General features: G+C 49.0%; 1 protein-coding gene across 1 annotated transcript in view; it reads left to right on the top strand.

Annotated features, from left to right (window-relative positions):
- The first annotated feature begins 3,519 nt into the window (after window positions 1–3,519).
- Window positions 3,520–25,912, top strand: part of PAX9 (paired box 9) — a 31,978-nt gene continuing 9,585 nt past the window's right edge. Inside the window, exons 1-4 of the mRNA XM_082452215.1 lie at window positions 3,520–14,144; window positions 18,129–18,522; window positions 19,278–19,904; window positions 22,902–23,044. Coding sequence (XP_082308341.1) covers window positions 18,519–18,522; window positions 19,278–19,904; window positions 22,902–23,044 — 774 coding nt within the window. The 5' untranslated portion in view covers window positions 3,520–14,144; window positions 18,129–18,518. The remainder of the gene's footprint in view (window positions 14,145–18,128; window positions 18,523–19,277; window positions 19,905–22,901; window positions 23,045–25,912) is intronic.

Raw genomic sequence — 25,912 nt, 5'->3', positions numbered from 1 at the left:
CATTCTAGGCTCATGTCAAGCTTGCAACTAACAATTAATATAGGCCTTGAGTTTAACTATGCTGCCATCCATGACCGTCCCTTCATACATTCATGCAATTATTTTGTATCTGAACGTAGAATTTTATACTTACCCTACATTTATTAGTCTTAGTTATGGTCAATTATTCCTATCTACATAAGGTATTTTTGTATACTGACTGTGTCTCCTTTCAAATTTCTTATCCTTTATAAGTGTCATGATTTTCCACAAATATGAGAGCAGGCCAACAGGCCTGGAGATCAGCTTTGGTGCCTTCTTGCATTCCCATAGCATTTTATGTCTAACTCCACTACAACATTATATTATTGCCTATTATATTTTGACATGTCTCTTTCCTCACTTAACTGTGAGCTCCCCAAGGACAGTGTCTTCTCTGTCTTTATATTTCCCGTACTGAGTCCAGCTCCTGACATATAGATTCAGATCCTGACATACAGAATATGCTTAAAAGAAAAACTCTTTGTTTTGAAGAATGAATGAGTGAATGATACATTCAACCAATTATATCACCAAGGTCACATTTCTCTATCTTAGCCCCAGGGCTGCCAAAAAGAACTTTGTCAAGTGCCTTATTGAAATACAAATCAAATCTATAGCTGTACCAATTCTGCTACCTTCCATTTTGGATAAAAGTCACTGTGTTTCTCTGAGCCTCAGATTCCCCACGTGTAGATTATCAAAGCTTATCAAGATTAATAAATGAAATATGATGTGTAAAAGTGCTTTACAAAACTGCAAAATGTGCAAATGTCATATGTAAGCATTCCCTCATTCTAGCAGCCTTATCAAAAAAGGAAATTATGTTTATTGACCTTGCAAGAGCTTGTGGCTTGTGGCTTCCATTTAGGGGCAGGAAGTGAGGCCTCTTAAAAGACTGGCAGGGAAAGGTTCAAAGGATGAAGCCTGGAGTCAAATTCACCACAACCCTCTGGTTCCTTGTGGAGGAGGGCTCTGAGAGAAAGCTGATGCCGCTTGCCCAAAGCCTTCCCTCTTGGCTGGTCTTAGGGGGTTGTCCAAATTCCATGTTGAAGGGTCCAGAGAAGGTCTCCTGCAGATCTTTGCTTGGGTGGGCCTGTGAAAAATCTTTAGTAAGCTATCAAAGTTTACACCATATGAATGGGGAAATGGTCCTTTGCCCTAGCAAGTAAGGAAGGGAGAAAAGCTGGGAGATGAGCAGGGAGGTGCTTCTGCACTGCTGAGTGGACACCAGCATGTGCAGGTTTTTCTCTGTTACAAAAGGATATCGTGAGGAAACAGCTGTGTGCCACTGTTTTGGGGTATCTCTTTTTCTGTCTGGGCATTTCACTGCCTTTGATATTATTGTCTTACCTAAGCTATAAAAAAAGACCACATCGTGTTGGGTGAATCATCCAAACAAGGGGTAGGTCCTCAGCCACCTGGGTTCTGGAATTTGGAAGCTAGGTTTCAGCTTGGTTGGAGAATCCACTTGTCTTGTGGCCTCCCTCTCCTTGACTTACAAAGAGGAAAATTGTATTTGAGGACACTTGAAGATGGAAAAAAAAATTGCCTTTGCCAGGAGAAAAGAGCCAGCCCTATAGAGAATCCCAAACTGAGAGCAGCCTTTTATCAGCCAAATGGTCCAGCTATGAGGCCTAGTCTTCTTTGTCTTTATACCCCTGGCACCTAGCACAGTGCCTGGCATATAGCAGCTGCTCAATAAATATGTGTTGAATATATGTGTGCCATTCTACATTAATGAGGACAGGTACCTGTGGCCCCTTGGCCAGAGCTTTAAAAGGGTAGCAACACCTCCCCAGGCCAATGTTAAGATGGCAAGATCATTACAGCAAGAACATGACCCACAGCAGTTCACCAGAGAGATTCAGCTCCTGGATTCCACCTTGAGATTCTTCCTTCACAGCCATCTTTGGTTGATTTTAATAAGGTGGGCTTACAGTAGCTAATTGCTAATGTGTAAAGAGAAATGACCACTGCTCTGCTGTAGTTCTGCTCAAGTGACCGGTGCTCACGAACAGAGAAGCCCACGTTTTTAAAATGAGGCAAGGATGAAGCCAGAGAAAGGAACTCAGGAATAGTGTGCCCCTGAATGGAGAGGCGAGGCGAGGCGGGGCGGGGCGGGGCGGGAGGTAGGGAGGGGGGAATGTAATTGACGTCAGAAACCTAACTCTGAAAAATGTTCTTTCTGTATTTCTCAATGTTCTGTTCCCACCTTCTGACTTAATCTCTTTTTTAAAACGTTACTTTCAAAAATTTCTAACCGAGTTGGTAGAAATGGAAAGGAAACGCTTTCTTGCCGTGGTGGTGCAGGAGAGGCTGGGTACGTCTCCGGGGAGGGTGTGGAAGTGACCGCAGACAGGCTGGCTCTGCTCAAGTCCGCTGAGCAGAACTGGATCCCTTCCAGATGGCTGGACCCCACTGCAACCTGGAGCCTGCCTTGCGGGGCCACAAACACCCCCACCTCCAGTCATCTCCTCCTACTTCTTCTTGCTGGAGTCTTGAGGACCTGGCTCTCATGCACGTGAGGAGGGTCCTATATCCCGTAGTAGCTGATACAAGGCCGTCGCGTCCCGGGAAGGCTGCAGGCTTCTGTGCCTTCCCAGGCAGGGGCATAGGAGCCGGGGCGCCTGCGTGGGAGTGTGCAGATCATCCCCGGGAGCTAGGATCTTCCTTTCACCACTTGCGGAGGACATCCACCGACGGCTTAGTAATTGTTACCGCAGGCGTTTCTGGAGGCCTTTCGGGCCGTAATTAGGCGAAATCTCGCGGACTGGGGACCGGGGACACTCGCGCTACCGCCAGCAGCAGCGGCGCGGGCCACCCGGGGAGCCGCACTTCCTGCGACGTTTCCTCGGGAGGTGGCGCCACAGCCCGTCGCTGCGCCGCAGCAGCAAGCCTTTCCCCAGCGGAACTCTGGCAGCGCGAACTCCAGCTGGAGCGAGTCGGTGGCCCCAGCCTGAGCCGCGGCCGGACCCCAGCAGCGCGGCTTCTCCGGCTCTCTGAGCTTTGGCGCGTGGCGATCGGAACCCCGCCCCGCGGCTCTCCAAGGCACAGAGGGCGCGCAGGGGCGCGCCGCCGTGATGACCCAGGAGCCATTTGTTAGGCCACGGCTGCTCTTGGTGCCTTAGTGGGAGCGCCCAGGGGAGGACCTCGGCTGGTGACTAGGAACCAATTCCCCCACGACATACCTCTGCCGTGGGGAGCCCCAAGTCCGCTCGCGGTGGCCACCGAACAGCATAAAGAAACCCTTTTCTTTAGAGATTCGGAGCGGGCAGTTCTTAAGTCCTAAAATTTCTACGAAGTTTCCCGCTTGCGGCGCACTCAGCCGTCTGGCCCGGCCGCGGCAGCCGTGCTCGAAGAGCAGAGCAGGGTTCGGGGCGCATTGCACAGGAAGGAAAGTCGCGTGTGGCCGCGATCTCTCCGCGGCCAAACTATGGGTTCCAGCAGGAGCTCGGGCCCTCTTAGCCTCGCAGATCTGGCTCAGGGCCCGGGTCCGGGATCCGAAGCTCTGGAGTCCTCGGCCCGCGGGAAGAGGACTCGCAGCCCGCGCGGTCGCATTGGGCTGGAGGTCCCTCGCCGCTGCGCCTGCGGGGCGCCGAGCCTAAGGAGGAGCGGATTCAGCGCGCTGGAGACAGTTTCCCGAGAGCCGGGAGAGGGCGATATTCACCAACCCCTTCCCCCCAGATCAACCGTGCAAAACGGGGATGGCTCGGGGTGGAGGATCTGCACGTGTCGGTAACGAAAAAGTCAGGAGCCGAGGGCCTTCCCACCCGGGGGCCTGCTAGACACAGGTCCGGGAATGGGACAAGTGCGTGCGGCCACTTTTTTCCAGGTTTCGTCTTGCCTCTCCTTCTCCTGTCACCATTCTGACAAAACTCCTGCCACTCTCTCCCAGGGTCACAATCCTCACCCTCGTCTAAAGGAGTATAGCTGTCTGAAGAGCGCATTACAGCAGAGGCTTCGTTTTGCTCGACTTTTCGTTACAGCTCTCTTTATCCAAATCGCAGACCATTATTCTCGGCTTCATTTCCACATAATAGTTGACAGCAGACAAGGAAGCACTGGTGTAGGTGAACTTGAACCTGCACCTGAGAGGTGACGCTGTTAATTAGACATTTGGAGTTCTTGGTTCGACCCTCAGGAGCGTTTCTGGGAATGTGTTTGGGGACAGTCCCGCAAGCAAGAGTCCCGGTTCAATCCTCTCCCTCCTTTGGCACAATTCAGGGTAGGACGAAATGTGAGGTCTCTTAAATCGTTAAGATTCTCTGGTCTGCTAGAGGAGTCTTAAGTCAGTTGTTACTTTGTCTTTGAGAACCATTATCCATCCCTAATCACCTATTTAATGTCTGCTCTCTGGGGTATGCAGATGTCCATAGCCTAGCATTCAAAGATATGTTTCTGGAGTAAACTATTGTCAGACACCCCCCGCACACACACACACACCCCACTGTCATTTATTTTATCGAGTCTAGTTTAAAATCTAATTTTTAGAAGTCTTATTATATATTCTTGCAAGTTTAGTCCCATACATCATTTAATCATGAATAAATAATTTCCATGTAGTCCTTGAATTGCCAACTGATGGGGGAGAACAGACTTGAGGACTTTTCAACCTTCAATAAAAGGAGGACTTTACATCTGGGGTGAAAAGGGGCTGGGGAGCTGAGCCAATGGGGCAGCCGGCCTTTACGGTGTGCAAAAGCATTCAGACACATGGAGACCCTTTCGCAATAAAACTTTATTGATGATCGTTTGAAAGTTATGGCAACTCCAAGGTTATAAAACTTGTCATAAAATACCAAGCAGTCATTAGTTTACCTGACCTCATTTCAATATAAACTTCCACAAAACATTTTATTTTGTTCCTTCCTATATGTGGGGAAAAGAACTTGAAGCTAGATACAGTGGCCCATTACGGAGGACCCAAGATCTGCAGTTTGACACTCTCTGACCTTCATCCGTGCAAACAGAGCAGTGAAATTCACATTCTGTTCTTTCCTGTAAATATTATTGTAGAAAAGATGATAATAGCAATGTTTTTGTTTAATCATCCATTTTTAGCACATATCCAGGTTCAAGTTAGAATGGAGTGTTGTTCCTCTTTGGAAGATCTTGTGAGATACCTTTAACAGTTGTTAAAGCGTATTTGCTCCCTAACCTATGCATAAGAAGCCTAAGAAGGGCAGCCCCTATGGAAAACAATATGGAGGGTCCTCGAAAAAATTAAAAATAGAACTACCATACCTTCCAGCTACTCTATGTCTGGCTATTTTCCCCCCAAAAACCCTAAAACACTATTCGAAAAGATATATGGGCCACTGTGTTCACTGCAGCATTATTCACAATAGCCAAGATATGGAAGCAACATAAATGTCCATTGATAGATTAAACAAGATGTGAGATATACATATCTCACATCTTGTTTAATCTAAAATATTCCATTATATATATATATATATATATATATATGCATATATATAATGGCATATTACTCAGCCATAAAAAAGAAGGAAATCTTGCCATTTGCAACAACATGGACAGACCTAGAGGGTATTATGCTAAGTCAGACAGAGAAAGACAAATACTGTATGCTTTGACTCATATGTGGAACCAAAAAAACAAAAAACCCAAATGAACAAACAAAACACAGAAACAGACTCTTTGATACAGAGAACAAATTGGTGGTTGCCAGAGGGTGGCCAGGCGGGGGGTGGGGGAGTAGATAGGCAAAACTGGTGAAGGAGATTAAGACATGCAAAATTCCAGTCATAAAATAAATAAGTCACAGTGATGTAATGTACAGCATGGGGAACATAGTCAATAAAATTGTAATAACTTTCTATGGTGACAGAAGGTAACTTTACTCATCATGGTGATGAATTGGTAATGTACAAAATATTGAATCACTATGTTGTATACCTAAAACTAATATAACATTGTAAGTTAATTAAAAGTCAATTAAAAAAAACAATTTGTGTCTTCTCCCAAATAGTTCTACATTGAGGGCACAGATTAGGCTGCTGTTGCTGTTTTACAAATAGCATTCTAGAGACACAAGGAGGAGGAGCTGGAGAAGAAGAAGGAAGAGGAGGATGGGGGGTGGGGCGCGGGAGGGAAGAGAAGCAGCAAAGAGCCACACTTTATTTGGCATGTGACCTGAGGAGTGCATTGTGTGAAATAATCAATTTGTATTTAGAGTTATTGAGAGGCCAGATGAGTAATTAATCCCCCACCACAAAATCATGAGCTTAAAAAAACGCAGCTGCCTTAATTGAGATCAGCACTTAGAATTGTGCTGCAGAAAAGAACCCAAACTGGTGTTGCAAGAAAGCTCCAGGAGATAACTAGCCCGAGCTCTGTCATCATTGTTTCTGGTACAACTGTATATGTGAACTTATACCACTGATCAGAGAAAGAACCAGCCACAAAACAGGGGGACTTCTCCTAATGCTGTATAACTAAGGTCAATCTACCAGCTTTTAGGGCGAAGAGATTTGTGAGCAAGTACAGATGGCAAAGGTTGGCCTTGTGTTAGCTGTGTGCTAATTTTCCCCAAACATGTAAAAGTCTGGATATACTTTTCACGGATTGTTTAAAATATAAGCTTCAAGATAGATCCAGGCATACATGCATTTATGGTGGTTTAGGAATCTAATATGTAAAACGCTAACTGCTTTATGACCTCACTGAAACTCATCTTGGTAATGTTATGCTTAGTTTCCTGGTGTGCCTTAAAATATTTCAGGGATTTCATGGAATTTTAACTAGAAAAGAACATTTTAAAAATCAAAATCTTATGTAAAATGCTTTCTTCTAGAGAGTGTATCGGTAAGTGTGTGTGTGTGTGTGTGTGTGTGTGTGTGTTTGAGAGAGAGAAAAGTAGTATATCACAGAAAGGGAAAGAGATTGAGCTCAAGGGAAAGAGAAGTACAGGATACAATACTAATTAAAGGGCAAACTCTCCTGGTGTCCATAGCTTTCCTTAGTTGGTGAGTACGAGTTCCAGTAATTTGAGTTACCATTTCATACTCCCAGGCACAGTGATGCCACGCACCAAAAGAAAGATTCTGTTTCCCCAGTTTAGCACTGACTTCCAGGAAGGATAGGATAAAATGGGCTGTGGATCTACAAAGCGGCCGATAGGCTGAACACAATGTCTTTACTGGACTTTAGAAGCAAATAAGAGATCTAAATTCAGATCTTTGAGGTTAGGACATTTTCAAAAAGCTCATGCAGTTATAAGAGATAACTTATTCGGAGATAAGTTGGCAAATTGTTCTTATAATTGAGTTCATTAAATTTATTTGTTGAGATACACACACATACACAAATGTATTATCAATATGTGTTGTAGCAACAACAATAGCAATGACTTTAATCAATAATGTTTGTATCTCTCTGCTATTGTATTAATCCCATTATTCATTGTGCTTTTCCTAGATACCTTAAAAGGGTGGTATAAAGGAGAAACGTATCTATCTTAATCAGCTATAAAAATATTTCACTCTTATTCTGTCTTCCTTCTCAAAATAACTATTCTTCACCCAAAAATAGGTCATTTAGACTTTCTATAGTGATGTTCACTATCTTCACATTCACACAAATGATCTCCACTCAGCTCTATTTAAGCATATTTACCAGGGAGGCTTGGTTACCAAAGAAGCATCCATTTGGACTCACCTTTCTGAGCTCTCCCTTATACCATATTCTGGGAAAGGCATGGGAATTACCCAAGTGGATTTTTAAATAGTTTTCACATCAAAAAACTGTAAAAGGACAGCACATCATGGACACACTTCTTTTTCTTATATTCTCCTCTGTTTAGAAATGTGCAGGTCATTAGAAAACGTTCCCAAGACACTATGTGCTCCTTCAAATTTCACCCACACTTGTTTTCCTAGGTGATCTGGTTCATTAAGGCTTAGCTACATAATGAGAAGTATGTCTTCAATGGTGTGGGGGGTTTATAAATATATTTGTTTGAAGTTTTTTTGGACAGCTGGGTGATAGGATTGTGAAATCCCAAATTATGCCTTGAGTTCTGTACAGATGACATGTACAGACTGCATAGCTTTGTCCTCATCATTTCTGTTGACACAAGAAACTTTCCTTCATGAGGAAAAAAAATGCAGCTTTTATGTAGCATCATCCAAATGTATGTTACTCATTCCTCTTATATAATTCAATATATACCTTCCCCCAAGGGTATATTTTCCCCAATGAGACTAATTTGCTCTAATAGGAATAATAATGCCTGCAAGTACCTAATACCTTTATCCCAAAAAAACCCTCATGTGACTTAGCAGTTCCATGATGAAACACATAGATCATGTGCACGTGTGGCCAGAAGCTGTGGTTCATCTTACACACAACTGTACAACGTTAACCCTCTAGTTTCTGTTTGCCTTTTTTTGTCCTCTCTGACATAGGGAGCCTTTGAGAAACAGAAAGTCTTTTTTGTTTCACGGCTAAAATATAAAAAAGTCTGATTCCAAAGGAAAACTCATGCACACTTTTTGTTTACCCTTCACTGAAAGAGGACAATTTGGAGGAGACTCTGGAAGTCATAATTCATACGTAACGTAGCAATGTCTGAAATTCCAGCACAGAACTTAAATAACACATCTTTCTACTGTATATTCTCTTGGGGAAAAATGGAGATGGATACACACATTTAGTTCTAAAATAAAAAATTGAGGAAATGATGAGGAAGATACAACGTACTCACATCAGTTCCCATTTGAGGACTTCATTTTATGTCAGAGTTGGAGAAATGCAGGCTGGTTTTGAATGATAAAACTCTCTGGATTTAGTATCTGGGAGATCTGAGAGGTATGTAAACATTTAAAGCCTGTCTCTCTCTTGTTTTGAGTTGGCTTTTTGTTACCTACAAGTTGATTTGCTTTCTTTAATCTTTAAACCCATTTACCAATACATGCAGTGCAGTACTTCCACCTACCAAGTAACCACTGAAATCTACTGGCATGAAACATTAAGACTGCAAATGGAAAATCTACCCCAGTCAAGTACAGCACTCTCCCTTTAAACACAGCAGTGGCAGTGCCTGGTTGACCTCGCTGGGGAGGCTTGTAAAAGTACCCTGTATTATACAGCCTGCGCAGCGAGGGCGATTTAATCTAACTAAAAGAATTTAAACTTTTCTATTTCCTGACTTTCAGGGGTTTAAATTTTTAGCCTTATACTGTCATTTTTGAAGGTTTTTACATTGAGTAATGGGATCATTATTTCTCCCCCCACTGAAAGGGATGTATCCAAGAACAGAACTATGCGTCTAGGCAGAATGCAATCCCAAAGGGAACTGTACAGGAATTGCTCAGGCAATAAAAACTGCTAAGGGAATTTGTGCTGTCAGCTCACCAGAACATCAGATTCACACCTCTGGTCCTGCAAGAAGGTGCTAGGGGGCTTTTTAAAGGTCCCCTCTTGCCGTGACCTTGGCTTTCTATCCTTCTAAGAAGTGGCTTCCAGGCCAGCCACTGTCATAGGCTCCCATCTTGATCCTGCAGAAAATGGAACCAGCCGGTTCTCTCAATCCTCTACACCCTGGGAGTCCATCAAGAATGGCAGCTGCACTGTTGTAACCTCCACATCATACATGAGACCCTGGTCCAGCATTTCTGGTGCTAATCTCTGGTTGGTGCAATCCTCTCCCCTGCCCCCTAGCCCCTGCAGACATTAAACCTAGACGCTGGATGTGATTTAGCAACAGAACCAAAATTGTAATGCCTTTATATGTAAGAACAGAAATAACACAAAATCATAGGAAGTGCGATAAAATACAATGGGTTGGTATTGTCTAAAAACGTTTTTTTTATTTTCCTAAATTCTCCCCTCAAGAAGTTTCTTGCTCCTTTGTTTTTCCTATGCCCATCCTTACTAATTATAATGATTTTCGTTAAAAGCTCTACCAAAAACATTGATTTTTTATTAAGTGCACTAGCAAAATAAATCTACATAATTAAGATATGCACTTAAACATCTTTGCACACATTTAAAATGTGTGAGTAGCTTTTAAATGTGCAAATTCCTTACAGCATAAAAAAAACCTTAAATTTTTTTCACATTTGCACAAAGGATATACGTGTACAATAGCACTTACTTGGGTTTTCCTGAAAAAAGAATTGGACTAATTTATATGAATTTTAAAACGTTTCATTTGAATGAAAAAGAAAGTCAACCATATAAAGGCAGTGATTTCCCCCCCCTCCTTGTCTTCTTAGAAAAAAAGAAATTGAAATTCGTTTACTCTGCAAAGATATACCATGTTTTATCTCTCTTGGCTTAGAAAAGAGATGCTTTTGAGAGGTTAGGTTTATTTCTTTTTTACATTTCTCTTCCTTAGTCTCTATGCACTCACTGAAAACCACATTGTTACATCCCTCCTCAATTTCCCCAGAACTATTTTCCAGTCGTGTCTGCGAAGTGGTTACCCTCTGTGTTCCCACTGGCTCGGCACAAACCTTGTCTCAAATGCCACTGCGGAGGAGGTGGGAGGCCAGCTCTTTCGTTTGTCGCGGGGAGGGTAGAGTTTTTAGACTGACGGGACGCTATGCTGGCAGACGGAGGAAGAGAGAGCCGAGGAGCCTACCTGAGCCTATCCAGTGGGGAGGACAGGCACAGCCAGGAAGATTTGTGGCGTAGGACCTTCGCGCCCCACGCTGAAGATTGCTGGAATACCGGCTCTTGCTGCAAGAACAGAGTCAGGCTCCTTCTGGCCTGCAGAGCTCTGGTAACCCTAGCAAAGACAGATCCTGGTGTGGATTGCAGTTTCTTTCCAAAACCTGAAAGCACCAGCTTGGGATTTCAAAGTCCAGGTCCTTGACTGGGAGGCGTCCCCCTAGCACACCGCCCCCCAACCTCCGCTCCGCCGTGCCCAATCCCCACTCAGTGGACAAAGAGCGAATTCTGTGTGGGCCACGGCTAGAGAGCATTTCCCCAAGCTAGTAAAAATGACCCCTGCCCATAACAACCTGGCGGCTTTCTCTTCTGGTTACCACCTCTCCCAGGGTGCGCTGAAATCCCTTTATCACTATGGTTTTTTAAATGAAATGATTGATTTCTCCGCTGTACCTAAGATGACGAAAACAGTTGAGCCGGACTCCAAGATGCACTCCAGAGCAAGGGAAACCTAATTGTAACCCAGCCTCCGGCGAGAAAGCCAGTCTAGCTACCACCTGTATTTCCGACGCACTTGGGCCCAACTAGCTGCGATCATAACGAGTTCTAATTTTATTGCATCTCGGCTCCTCCCGGTTTGTCCCCACTAGAGTGGTCTTAAAAAGAAACACCCACAGGCACACACCCGAATGAATTCCCAAGAAAGGCAATCGTGGATTTCTCTGCCTGTAGACTGATTTGAACGCGCACGGGGAGCCAGATGGGCACGTCCTGGCAGCCGGGGAACAAATCTCAGCAAAGAGCGGCTTCCCATTCTTCCTGGTCCTCGCGGTGCCCCTCTCCCTGCCGTTCCGCCGCGGCGTTCCAGGGGGACGCTTTGGATCCCCGCGGTCGCTGCAGCTGCCGCTTCCATACCCTGGGGTAGCCTGGGCCGGTGTGGGGTGGGAACAGTGCACGCAGCGGAGCCTGCTCCAGGTCTCCCGCCCTCGCCCCGTCAGTCCCGACCTCCTCGGCGGGCGCGGAGTCTGTACCCACAGTGAGGAGACGTCGCGTGCGGGTCCTCTTTGCCGCAGGCTCTCAGTGCGGCCTTAGGCGGGTTTGTCTCCTCTAGGTAGTGGAGGGAGGAAGGGGAATGTCCACTATACGTGCAGACACCTACGGTAAAGGGGCTTCTCTTGGGGCTTCAACGTGAGCTGTCCCTGCAGAATAGGGAAATTCGGAGAGCGACGACAATGGGGACACAGTTGGGTTCATACACAGTATGATCTCACTTAATCTAAGTGTCTGGTGTGCTCTTATTTAATCTAAGTCTCTGATTTATCTGTTGTTTGAAACGGGAAAGACAACAATACCTCCTTTGAAAGTTTGTTGTGAATGTTTGGACGTTGGGAGCCATCAGCAAATGGTAGGATGAGCTGGTGAAGGGTGGGCCCGTCACTCCCCTTCCAGGCGCGGAGCCTTTTGCAGTTTCAGGCTTTCCTCCCAGCGCAGGAACCGTTCATAGCCCAGGGCTCTGAGTACTTCCTGGGGACCGCGAGAGGCTCCAGCCCGGCATCCCGTGGAAGACGGGCTTTTGGTGAATCATGAAAAGACTGATGCTCAGGTTCGCCTTGGAGCATGGTGGGAAAAGGTACGGAGGTTTGTAACCCAGTGGAGAGTTGAGGCTGGAGGAGGAATTGGAAGGGAGAACTAAAAATTTCGGGCTATAGAAGTTCTGTGGATTTTCAATCTTTCCCAACCTCGGCAAAAATTACTATGGGAGCGCGATCAAACCTGCACCTGTAGGTGGCGCTATGACGAGGTGACTGCCGGGAGAGAGGTAGCCAGGGACTCAAAGACCGCGGGAAAATTTCCGTGAATCCGACCCTAAGTATCTGCTCCCAAACCCGGGTTCCTGTTTTCGGAGAGACAGCGGAGGACAGTGCATCACGAGTCTCCGTCCTTGGGGTCAGCGTGGGGCTGGTTGGTGGAAATAGGCCGGAGAAGGCGGCAGGTTGGAAATCCTGCACCTCGACGGCAGCGCGCCAGGCGGTCCCACCACCATGTCCGTTGCCCGGGTGCGAGGACTCACGGAGCTGCGCAGTACCCGAGGTGATTCGTGGGGACACTGTGCCAGCTGCAATCCGAGGGGACTGCGAAGTGAGCGAATCCCGGTTCTCGGCCTCACTGAAAACGAGGGGAACGCCGATGCTTAGCACCAAGACTCCGGCCCGCACGTTGATTCCAGCCCCTTGAAGCCTGCAGGCAACCCCAATCACGCTGCGTTCAACAGAACCTGGACCATGATGGGGGACCCGAAGGGTTTGTGTTTGCTTGAGACCCGAAACCTAGTCTTACAGGCAAGGCCTGGCTCGGCTCTCGTTTCTCTTTTCTGGGAGCCTTTAGGCCAATTGGGTCTTCAGTAGGAAGCAGCCCCACTGCCCGCACATGGACCCTGAGGGCAGGATCTTTAAGAACCCCAAAGCCTGCTTTTCCCACATGCAGCAGCAGTTCTCTTGAGCCACCGCAGCTCAGGGCTGTAGAGTGACCGCGGACAGTGTCCTCCTCTCGTCACCGAGCTATGTGCCTTCCACAAATGCTTCGAACTAGGCAGGTCGAAGTCCCCCCTCCCTTTGGCTGGACGCTCGGCCTGGCGTCCCTGCAGGGCTCCTCCCTGCCCGGGTCCTCCCTGCCCCTGCCGCCAGCCGGGATCCGATCCTTGATCGCACTTGCCATTCTGCAGCCTAGAGTTTTGCCCCTTGCCCCCAAAATGTGTTCTCTTTCATTTGTGGATTTAATAAACAAACATAACCATATCACATGGGGCACCACGCCGTCCTTCTGAAAGCAATTCCGCTGCTGAAAACTGAAAAATGGGTGTAATTTGCGTTCAGAAAGTGATGTTAGGGTCACAGCAATTTCCCGGGCCGTTATTTATTTTTACTTTAAAGTCTTTAGGGAAGATTTGCTTATATACTCGGGAACCTTCCACTGCGAGGGTACCAGTAATCCCGCTTGCCTTCAAAGCGGGGGGGGGGGGGGGGGAGGGGGAGGGGGTGGAGAACAATTACTGAGTGACGCTAATATGGGGAAACTGAAAAGAAATGTCGATTGTTTTTATTGTAACAGAAGGAGTGTGCAAACAGAAAAACCAACCCTGGGTGATCGGAAACAGGCAGGCGGAGAATTAAAAGCGGGTTTCAGGCGGCAACAAGCCCCTCCCCTGCCCTCGGAAGGAGAAAGAGGGTGAGGAGCGCTCGCACCCCCAGGGCGGATCCCACGGCCAGCAGCGAGATTTCCGCGCTCTGGCAGGACCCCGCGAGCTGCTGCCCTCTGGGGAAAGGGTCTTGAATCGTGAGCACCACCCGCCGGAAGGCAGAGAGGACGCGGAGAGGCCTTAGAGGCTTTCGGAGAATTTTCCAGGCTCCTCTTGGGGGCCCCAGCGGCCTCTACTTGGGCTGGTGGGTCCCGCTGCGTCCGCAGCCCAGAGAAGTACAGGCTGGCAGGTCAGTGTCTGGACACTCCCTCCCTCCCCCATCACCCCCCCGCCCCCCGGCCTGGCTGAGGCTGAGGGCCCGTGCGGGCTGTTTCTCCCACACCGCCTGGCTTTTCCCTGTAGCCGCCGCCTCCGACCTCGCCCGCGGCTCCACGCGCAGAGTCCAGCCCGCAGCTCGGGGTGGACCTTCCCTCTCTTTAGGCACCGGGTGCGCCTCCGGCTGCCACGTGCGGCAGCAGACGCTGGGAGGTCCAGTGGGCAGAGGGCGGCCGCTGACCCTACCGGGCCGGGACTTAACATTGGGCCGATCCGGGTTGGAACCCGCGGCCCGGGCGTTGGTAGCGCGGTTTGGCGAGGATTGGAGAAGTCTGGCCTCTTTTTCCTCTCTACGCGGCGCGCAATCCTTCACTTACCCTGGAAGAGGCACTCCCGTGGGGGAACAGGATCGGAGGTCTTGCCTCTACCATATTCTCCCTCAGACGACTGGAAAAAGGAACTGTGCTCTGAAAACCCGTCCGGGAGCTCAGACTCTGGCTGCTTTCGATCCCCGGAACTCCCCGGGCAGGGCGAGAGGCGGCCGCCGTCGCCTGGGCCTCACCCTCGGTCCTGTCTTTTCCCGACAGAGGGGGCAAGCTGGAGGAATCTGCTCCTTAATATGCTCCTCGGCCAACTCTAGTCTTCCTAAAAGCGACTGGAAACAGCAGGACCCCTCTCCCGCGCATACACACGCCCCTCTCTCGCTATACCAGCCCCCCGCCCCCCGCCCCCCGTCCCGTCAGCAGTCGTAGCTGACCTGCAGGACGCGGGAAGCAGGCGCCCGGCGGAGCAGCCCAGGACATCGCTCCGCGTTGGAGGGCGGAGGGCTCCCCACTCCCTGCACAGCCTGTTGCTCCCGGGTCCGACCTCGGCAGCCCCCGGGCGCCGTCTGCCGGGTGGCGCTGGGGCGGCCTCGGAAGGAGCTAGACTCCTGTTCCTTCTCCGCACCTCTGCTCAGACCCCGCTGGTGCCGGGAGGGGAGGGGGGGCGCAGGTGACCGCCCGCAGCACTGGGACCGCTGACAGATTTATGAAGACTTTACAGCATCTGGCCTGGGCCCGCAGGGGCAGGGAAGGAGTCCAGCCAAAGAGGCGCAAGGCAGGCTAAAGTTCCCCAGCCGAGACCCCGAACCCGGCCGCCTCTGGGGTCCCGGGTCCCGACTCCCCTCGGGCCGGTGTACACGTCTGTCCCCGCCAGTGTCGAGCGTACGGATTCTCTCCACCTCGTGTAGCCCCCTCCTTCACACCCTCCCGCCCTGCCAGCTTCCAGTCTCCCACTGAGTAAATATTTACCCGGAGAACGGGTCGCTCCTCAGAGGAGGCCTAGACAGCGCCCTGGGAAGGGCTTTTGGCTTCTCCCCGGCCTGTGTCAGCTGCAGACCTTACTGGTTGTGTTTTGGTTTTGGTCTTAAATTTCTTTAGTCGAAATTCTTCCGATCTCTGTGTGATCTCCCGGGTTCAGAGCAGGCAGTAACCAGGGGGCGCTGACCTCAACTGACCCTTGCTTTTTCTCTGCATCCCTACGCCCATCGTCGGTCGAGGCTTACTGGCCCTTACTGTTTCTCTCTCTTTCCCTCCCCCATCCCTCTTTTCCCCCCCACCAATCCCTCTTACCCCCCTACCAATCCCTCTTCCTCCCCCTTCAGGCCACTTGTCTCTCATCGGGTCGCCAGCTCATCGGGTGTCGGGCTACCTGGCCACAGCACTCAGTGTGCGTCCTGGGAGGGTTCTGCATCAGCCCCTTCCTCTAGGGTTGGGCGCCTCTGTCTGTCCCCTGAAGCTTCGACTCCTTTTGCCCCCGGAGCCCGGGCCTCAGGTTGCTGCGGATACTCAGTGTCCCCAAACAAGATCCTTCGCCTGCTCTCGGGAATGCGCTGAGCTGAGAGTGCCAAACATCCGCCCTCGCCGGCGTAAATGAGGGCCTGCTGGGCCCTGAGGGGCGCGGAGCAGGGGATCCACTGCAGACAAGACCGCCTGCTACCACAGGTGGAAATGGAGAGGCATCAGCAAACCTGTGCGGGAAATATGAGGCAACTGAGGGAGCTGGGGGCGAACGAGAGGGAGTTGTGTGTTAGGTCCTCCTAGCCAGGGCTCCAAACAATACGAGCCTCTGGATCACTCCAGGCTGGTGCTGGTGCTAAAGCCCTCACAGAGCACATAGAAACACATCACGGCACTGGGTCTTGCCAGTCAGAAGGCAAACAGCCGTTTATCAACTTCGCAGCCCTGCAGAGTCCGAGAAGTGATCACTGGGCACCCAACAGCTGGGCACAGAGTCCGCGCAGGGGTCGCTACGTAGTGTGTGTCAGCGAGTGGGAAGAGGGGTCAGGGAGACTCTCGATCAAGATGCCCAGCACGTTCATTCCATCGCACAAGCCTCAGGCAAAATCGTATACTCCCCTCAGATACCACAGACTCAACTAAATTGCCCCAAGAAAGAGCTGCTGCTTTTAAAATCTGGGATCCACAAAGGACCTCCGAGTTGTAGAGCACCAGAGGGTGCCACACAACAGGTACTGCGGGTCAGACCGGGGTGAAATCGCTGTCAAGTCAAACTTCGAGATTTTAAACAATTGAAACAGCAACAACAACCAAAAAGGCAGATAAGTTCAAGTATTTCTAGTTGTGGGACTTTCCACAAGAACCTGATTGTAAAGAATTAAGGATGTTTGACTTCATAGTTCCTTTATCTTTCAGATCTTTCCTACCTGTAAATTTCAGCTTAGAGGGCACCCCTGCCATAGAAACCTGAGGATCTGGAGATTACTGTTCGTTTCAAAAAGCGCAGCTGATCATGAGTTTTTCCTGGGCTCTTGTCACTTACTGGCCCGGATCGGGGCCCAGTCAGCTTCCCTATGTGTAAACCAGAGCCCATCCCTCGGGATTGTGGGACAATCAGCCCAAAACCTGTGTGCACAAGAAAGAGCTAACGTATGACTGTCAAGTAGCAGCAGCAGTATCCTCGACCAGAAGCAGTACAAACTCCCAAGTTCATTAAAAATGTTCCCCATCTTGCTTTTGATTTTGATTAGCATTCTCCATAACCGGTATTCAAAATGTGAATAACTTTGACTGCCAAAAAGAATACTGTACACTTTGGATTAGACTTAGCGTGAATGAAAGTGAAAATTCAGAAGGTAGGCTGAACTGCAGGGCCTCTGGCAGCTAGTCAGAAGACGTGGGAATCACATACATGTGCAGGCTCAGTGTTCACCTTCTTGGAACCAAGTCTTTCTCATATTTAAACAAAAGCCCTTTGCAGTGGTTCACTGGTGGGGGAAAACCGGAGAACCTCGGCCGGCACCAAGGGCCCGCGGACCAGCAACACGGTTGAGCCCTGCGGCGCGCTGGCTTCCGCAGAGAGTGCCCCATGCGCTGGCAATTGGTCGACGTTGGCTGTGCGCTTGCTTTAGCCGCGTGTGGCTACGTTCCTGCTTGGAGCCTAGGCTAGGGTTTTACCCCGCGCTCCTGGATGAACTCCCTAGAGACTGGTGTGGGCGTTAGTCACGAGGCCGGGGGAGAGGTCTCCACCTGGTGGAAACAAAGGCCTCCATCTCTGGCTTGGTCTCCCCTAATTCTCCTCGTCTCTCCGACGGGCCTACCTTCTCACACCTGGGCTCTGGCCACCTGGCGTAGGCTGCAGTGCGGTAGGACCCGCCGGTAACAGCCATCCTCTCCTGATATCCCCTCGAGGCTTACAGGACAGGCTATTCTAAGAAGGCTCACCATCACCACCACCAAAGACGGTGGCGCTCACCTCCCACCTAGAGGTTGAAGTTAAATTCTGAGATGTCCATCCTTCCCCCAAAGAAGTATTCTCAGCCCCTTCTCCCTTCGAGTCTCTCATACTCAGAACAAACGCTTTCATTTGCTTATTCAGCATTTTTAACAGCCTGATTTTGCTGTCTGTTTGCGCTGCCCCTGGGAAGGTGTCAAACACCTCTTTTCATTGTATTTAGTCACCCAGGTGCAGAGCAAGATTGAAAGAGACAGCGGAAGGACTTTCCCGGACTGTGCTGTCGCTCAACGGACCAAACCAATCATCATGCAGCTTGCCTTCGGGCCCTCCTCTTTGGGGGCGTGTCCCTAGTGAGTGATAGACGGAGCCGCCCGGCCCCGCTCAGCCCAGCCCACGTTGCTGCTTAGATTGAAATGCAGAACTCAAGCCTCTTTCATCGGGGCACAGACTTCCTTTTACTCCTTCCTTTTGCACTCTCGCCGCCTCCTCCCGGGGAGAAGCGGAGGCACCAGCGGCCCGGGGGAGCGATACACCGGGCCACTGAGGCCACGCGAAAAGTTTCTTTCTGGGAGTGCGGAACTGGGGCCCGGTTGGTGTACTGCTCGGAGCAATGGGTGAGTGGCGGCGGGGGACGCTGTCAGAACCGGGAAGGGAGGGAGGGAGCGGGCGAGGGAGGGAGGGAGGGCGCGCGAGGGCGCGCACCACTGAGCGCTCACACTCTCCTTATTGACTTTGCTCGTGTTCCTACAACTTGTAGGAACACGCTAAGGGTCAGCGACGCACAGCAGCTCAGTCTGAACGCGGGCTACTGGGTTGCTGCTGTTGATGCCATTTTCTGATTTCAAGAGTAGGGAGCGGTGGCATCAGCAAGCCCCGCGGTCCCAGTTGCGGACCAAATTTTGTTTCACATACACGCAGACACGGGGGGGAAAAAAAAGCCAACCAGAAAAAAAGACTAGACTTTGTCTAATTGCGCAGGTCCCAAGGCGGGGCGCTGGGGATCAAGGGGGAGCGGCACAAGGACTTTAGCGCCGAGTAGGCGAGAAGCAGCCGCTTGCAGGCGTCAAGACCGATTTCCCCGCCTGCTTCGGAGACTTTTGAGCACTCGGAGAGGCCCTGCGTCTCACCACTACATTTGCCTGTAGCGGCCGCAGGCACTACCGGAATGAGGGAGGAGGGTCTGACTCGACCGCGGTGATTTGCGGCCGTCCCTCAAGGCTCAGGGACCTTACGGTTTGGTGAAAGCCCGGGTCCTTAGTCCGAGGCGGGTGTATCCGCCTTGTCCCATGACGCGCGCGGAGGCCGAGTGGCAAGCGCTTGTCCCAAACAGCGGATGCGCGTCCCCGCGCGCCATGTGTTCGTTTTGCAGAGCCAGCCTTCGGGGAGGTGAACCAGCTGGGAGGAGTATTCGTGAACGGGAGGCCGCTGCCCAACGCCATCCGGCTTCGCATAGTGGAGCTGGCCCAACTGGGCATCCGACCGTGTGACATCAGCCGCCAGCTACGGGTCTCGCACGGCTGCGTCAGCAAGATCCTGGCGCGCTACAATGAGACAGGCTCGATCTTGCCAGGAGCCATTGGGGGCAGCAAGCCTCGGGTCACCACCCCCACTGTGGTGAAGCACATCCGGACCTACAAGCAGAGGGACCCCGGCATCTTCGCCTGGGAGATACGGGACCGCCTACTGGCGGACGGCGTGTGTGACAAGTACAACGTGCCCTCGGTGAGCTCTATCAGCCGCATCCTGCGCAACAAGATCGGCAACTTGGCCCAACAGGGCCATTACGACTCATACAAGCAGCACCAGCCGGCGCCGCAGCCGGCGCTGCCCTATAACCACATCTACTCGTACCCCAGCCCCATCACGGCGGCCGCGGCTAAGGTGCCCACGCCGCCCGGCGTGCCCGCCATCCCCGGCTCAGTGGCCATGCCGCGCACCTGGCCCTCCTCCCACTCCGTCACCGACATCCTGGGCATTCGTTCCATCACCGACCAAGGTAAGGGCTCGGGGACCGGATGTGTGGATGTGCAGAGCTTCCCTCCGCACCCTCTCTGGGGTCTCTGTATCTGCCGCCTCCGGGGGGGCCCGCGTCTATCCCACTGCCTGAGGCTTCTTCCTTTGGGAACGTAAGGGGCCCTCCCAGGGGGTGTCCTGATCTCATTAACGTGAAATTCATGCCCTTCGTTTCCTTGCCACACGCAGTCTACTGCCTCATCTCAAACGACCAGACCCACAGCATCCCCCCATCCCCGACACATGGTTCGCATTTTCCACCCTCCCCCGCCTCGCGCGCCGCCGCAGCCTCAGACCAGCTCGCTCACTTGGAGAGCGCCGCCGGGGCCGGACTTGGGGCGCAGCCGGAGAGGCCTGAGCAGGCGTGGGGCTGCCGGCTGCAGACACTGTTGTGGGTAGCTTGTTTGGGGATCAGATGCGGCCGCGAGGAGTCGGGCACCCTGTGGAAACTGCAGTGTTCTTCTTGCATTCTGGCAATCAGACCAAATTTGCTCAGGCAGGAAGTTCAAATGTCACCTAATTGGTTTCATTCTTATGCTTCACTTCATTTTCCTCGGAAACGGAGGTCCTGAAGTTACTACTAGTAACTTGCGTGTTACAGCATTGCTCATTCTGGGACTAATTTTCTGCTTTATTTCTCTCTTTGTCCTCCCCCTCCTCCCCCCTCCTCCCCCCACCCCCGACACTTTTTACCTTAACAGATTTCACTACATATATATCTTAGGAAGTGGCACCAACCACCACTGTGATGAAGAGAAAATTCACGGCGATTCCATGCTGTCCTCTTTTCTGTTCTTTGCCGTTTTTCCCGTGCCTGCCGCTTCCCTTTAGGGTCCCCCAGTCCCCGGGAATGTGAGTGGACATCTAGTCCCTGCACGTTTTCAGTGGTGCCTTTCCTTTCTCACCCTTGACCTTGCGTGTGGTGAGTGTCTTTTCTGCTTGCTAAGAACGATTCCTCGAGCCCTTGTGTTTAATCGGGCTTCCGCAGGAGACCCGAGGTTGTTTTCTTTTACTGCGTTGTTAAAACAGGACAAAACAAAACAAAAACAGCGTTAACTTCTTCCTCGGTAGGGAGAAAAGAAAGTAAAAAATGCCCTAGACGCAAAATTTAAATAATGCAGAGATAAAGAGCCTACCTTCTTAATTTCTCAGACAGAAGTTTAAAAAGAGCAGAGGAAAAATTAAATAGGAAAAGGGGAAATAGTTCCTTTAATTGTTTCCTGCCTTTCTCGGTTGCCACCACATTGGCACAATTATCTTTTTAAATAATTAAAGCATAGCCCTGATTTTTCATCTTCTTGTTTTCTGACTGTGACTTTACAAGATCCTTCTAAGAGCCCGGTTTTGTCTTGTTCGGAGCTGGTTGGAGCTTTAGTTGAAGAGAGTTTGCCCTTGATTTATAGGATAAACTGACCTCACTGACACTTAAAGGAAGCCCCGGTTCATGGGAAAGTGTGAGATCAGCAGAAATGGGGGCGCGCAGGGGGATCTCAATTTCTTAAGACAACTTCAGGCTTGTGCCCACCGATTGCCTTTTGTCTGGGAAGGCAAGAAGAGACTGGCAGTTCTGGGCCAAAATACAGTTTCCTGGTGCAAATTGGAACACAATCTAATTCTCTGGAGAGGGGGAGGCATAGTGAAAAAAGACTGACAGAGTTGAAAAGAAAACTCTTCTTCCCTAGGGAGCCTACAATCAGACCAAATGTCAGTGAAAAAGTATTAGATTATGGAGAGGAGCAACTCTTCATTCTACATGTTGTTGATTCTGGATGCCAGCTTTAAACAACCTGTTTTCTGACAAATCTGTGAATATAAAATGATTAGTTCTACCAATGATCGTTTCTACAAAATGATTGCCGCTTTGAAGCACTGTATCAGATGGAAGTATTTAAAATCAAGTTGTAGTAGCTTTGTCAAACTTCAGTCCTCCACCCATGGGTCCCAAAGACCAACTGCTCATAGTTTTCAAGTATCTTCTCTTTAAAATTCTACTTGCTCACTTTAAAGATGCCAGTGATTCAATATGCACACCTCTAGGTATTGTGGTAATCAGTTTACGCCCGTATAATTTTCTTTGCATCTCTATTAAAAACATAAAGGATAGCTGATGGCTTTACTTCTTTTCCAAAATACTTAATTATACTTTAATTATACTAACCTTTTGTTTCATTGAAAAAGAAAACCTATAACCTTACCTCTGACACTGGTGGCATTTACAGTGGTAACTGTAGTATTTATTTTTTAAGTCATATGCACATAACCTCATGTATTTAATGTGTAGAGATAGAGCATCAAGGGTAGTCTCACACAAGGTAGGCACATACGGAAGGCAGAAACCTGTGCACCTATGTTTTGCATGTATATTGTGGGCATCCTTTAGTTATTTGTTTGCAAAGGACTGTGCAGGTTTTTTGTTCCATCTGTTGACATAAGTACTAGATCTCCACAGCACAGTGAGCACTTTTCTGGATGTTTCTGAGCGCCAGCATAGGCGCGGTTAGGCCTGGGAGACCCTCTCTCCCTTTTCGGAAGGCACCGGTCTCAGAGTTTTGTCGAACCCCAGTCGACCCTGGGTCAGGATTGGGACCCTGACTTAGGAATGGGGAGAACGGCGCATCCAGTTTCACGGGTTCTTTCCCTGATTTGGGAAAACTGGGGGAAAATTCTCAGATTCCTTCCACTCGTTTCCCCGGGGGAGCGAGGACGGGAGGAGGTAATCAAAGGCCGGATGAAAAAGAAAAACGTATCTTCCCGCGGGCGTGGGGGAGAGGGCGGGGAGAGGCCTACTTCGAGGCGAGTCACCTTGGCCGGGCCCTGGGCTCCCTGCCGGAGGGGCCGCTCCCGCACCCCTGGGAGGCGGAGGGCAGGGGGCCGGCAGAGGTCGCAGCCCTCGCGCTCGCGGGTCGCGGGTTCGCAGCCGGTCTCAGGAGGGGGCGCGCGGTTGGCCCTCCAGCCTGACGCCCTCTCTCCTCCTCCCCAGGAGTGAGCGACAGCTCGCCCTACCACAGCCCCAAGGTGGAGGAGTGGAGCAGCCTGGGCCGCAGCAACTTCCCCGCCGCCGCCCCGCACGCGGTGAACGGGCTGGAGAAGGGGGCCTTGGAGCAGGAAGCCAAGTACGCGCAGGTGAGGAGGCGAGGGCCCCGCCGGGTGGGCCGCGGGGGTTCGGGCGACGGAGGCCCCGGGCCCCTCTCGGAGCCTCTACCGAGGAGAGGCCCAGGTCGACTCCCCGTGGCGGCCACGAGCCCCAGGCCGGGGCGATGGGGGCGGGACGGAGGCCCGGACCCGCGAGGGCGTAGTGAGGCCTCGACCCCCGCGGCCCTGGAAGCGCCTCCGGGCCTGCTCGGCCCCTGGAGGCGCGGGGAGGTCGCGCCTGAAGCCCTTTCCGCGGCTCGCGTCGGGGTACACTTACCCGGGAAGGCGCTTCCGAGGGGCCGGGAGAGCGGCCGTGGGTTCCCACCTGCGCGCGGGACGAGCGGTCCGCACGCCCGAGGGCGCGCCGCTGCGGCTCCTCCCGCGCGGACGGTCCGCGGCTCCCAGAGAACGGGTGCGCGTGGCTGGTCCAGCGACGGCGAGGAGAGGGCAAGCAGATAAACTGCGTAAAGTTACCGTTTCCCGATTAAAGGTCACGTCGTAATCTCCCCAGGGAGGTTAGTGAGAAAACCTCAAATTATACGGACTGGCTGTGGACCATTTAATTTTTCTTTCCCTCTCTCCCTCCCCCAACTCTCCAAAAGAAAAATTAAAACACCCGTGTTTTTTTTTTTTTTTTTCCCTTTGAGAAAAACTAAGCAACCACAACAACAAAAGACCAAGAGTTTTTGAGTCTAAATTCATCACCACGGTGGAGTCAGGAGTTCAAAGCTCTCAAAAAAGCAAACAACAACAGCAAAAACAAACCTGGACCTTAAAGCAGCGTAAGGTTTCTTTGAGCAGACCTGTGTAGGTTTGCAAATGTATTCATACCAAACTCCAATTCCAAAGCCTCAAAATACCCAGTTTTCATTTTATTATTTTGAAATCTTAAAACTTTTAATGTTTTCTTATCTGTTAAAATAAACTTTTTAAGCGCAATGGAACTTGCAACGTTTATTCAATTGGGAAAAAAAAATCCTAGTCTTTATTTTCCCTAACAAACCCCATTTCCAGTTCCTCTTCCCTCCCTTATTTTGTTAAAACAGAATCCCATATAGATTAGTAGCTCTCCCATGACAAATATCACAGAAAATAGCAGCAAGGAAGGAGGGTCCCTTTCCTGAATCTCCTTCTACTGTAAAGAATGCCAAAGAGAGATTGTAAGAAAGTTTGTCACTACCTTCCACAGAAGAGCAGGTAATTCGTAAAGAAGAGGCATTATGTACAATGGCACCATTGCCACTTACTCAAGTTATTAACCTTTTAGAGCCTCCATTTTTTTCATCTATAAAATAGGGAAATAATAGGGCCAACCTCAAGAGATGTGAAATTTCAATGAGATAATGCAACCATCGGGCACATAGTAGGCATTCATTAAATATTATCATGATAGAAATGGCGTTAGAGATTGACTCAAAAACAAGAAATTTTTTCTTTTGTCAGAATATACTTTGGTCAGCCAGCTCATAGTCAAAAAGTGTCAAGGTACTTGTTTACAAACAATAGAGCATCTATAAAGCACCTAGCATACAGAGTAGTAAGCATTTAATTGGTGCTCAGTAATGTTTATTAGGTCATCATTTCCTGGAATAACATTGTGAAGTACAGAGTTGAAAAAAAAGGTCTCTAATTCCCACATGTAGTTGATGAACCCAGTTTATATATAAAGCAGCGGCATAATCCAAAAATCTTTATGATTACTTTTATTTTTACTCCCTTGAATTATAGACCTAGTGTATTATCTTGTTTAGAAATGGTTAGTTAATACATACACTTCAAAATGAAACTAATCAATTTAAAATAAAAATAGAACACTGTGTCAAGTAATCTATCCTGCATATTCTGAACATTAAAAATCCATTACATTTTATACAGTGAATATCAAGTCACTTAATTATCAGATTTATAAGAGTATAACTTAAATAAGTGGCCCAATAAGTATTGTTCTAAGTGCTTGAGGACAAGTTAAAATTTTTTTGCAGAAGAAAAAGACATTTGTATCAAACTTTCATTTGGAAAGTTCTTATTGGCAATATGCTAATCTTCTGCATTGCCATGTAGCAAGATAATACAAATGATGTAAAATATCAAAACTTGAAAAATTTCTCTGCATAATTAAATCAGTAGCAACTCTATTATAATTATCAAAATAGTGCTTAATGCTGAAGGTGTGCTAAGTAGACACATACACTTAGACTGTGTCATTTTGTGAGCAGTTTTGGAATTTAGATGTTGAGTTCCTTGAGGGTAAAATTATACATTAAAACTTGCTCATAAACAAACATGCAAATGTAAGGTGTGTTGTGTGTGTGTATTCCATATATATATGCATTTCTCCTACAAATATTCAAAGGGTAGTTTTATTTTTTAAAGTTATTTTTCAAAATGTTATCAGCATATGTACATTTCCACAACCCTAGTGTAAACTTAGGTAAAACTTTTCTCTATTTGTATTATAAACAAAAATTGAAAGTCTTTGGCAAAAAAAAAATTCTCAAAATTTTTGCACATAATACTTTTAGTGCATTTATGGTTGTTATTAAATAGTGTAGTATTATATAATCTCAATTTCATTTTAGTGTATAAAGGAGGAAATCAAGGGTTCAGGATTATAGGATTTTGAGCATAATCCTTTGTCAGAATATACCTGTAAAATTACCAGAGGGGCTGAATTGACAACTGATCATAGGTTCTATTGATTACTGTAATCTAGAGTTTCTATTTTCAGCTTAAACTGCAAAGAAAGATGCCCGATTGCTAGTAATTAGAACCTTATGCACACATCTATCTTGTTTTTAAAACATTAGTTTAGAATATTCAAACTGTACACTTTAATATTACACTGCAATTGATATTTTA

The sequence above is a fragment of the Balaenoptera physalus genome, assembly GCF_965194825.1.
Source record: "Balaenoptera physalus genome assembly, chromosome: 2".
NCBI lineage: Eukaryota > Metazoa > Chordata > Mammalia > Artiodactyla > Balaenopteridae > Balaenoptera > Balaenoptera physalus.
This window is presented reverse-complemented; position numbering and strand designations above follow the sequence as displayed.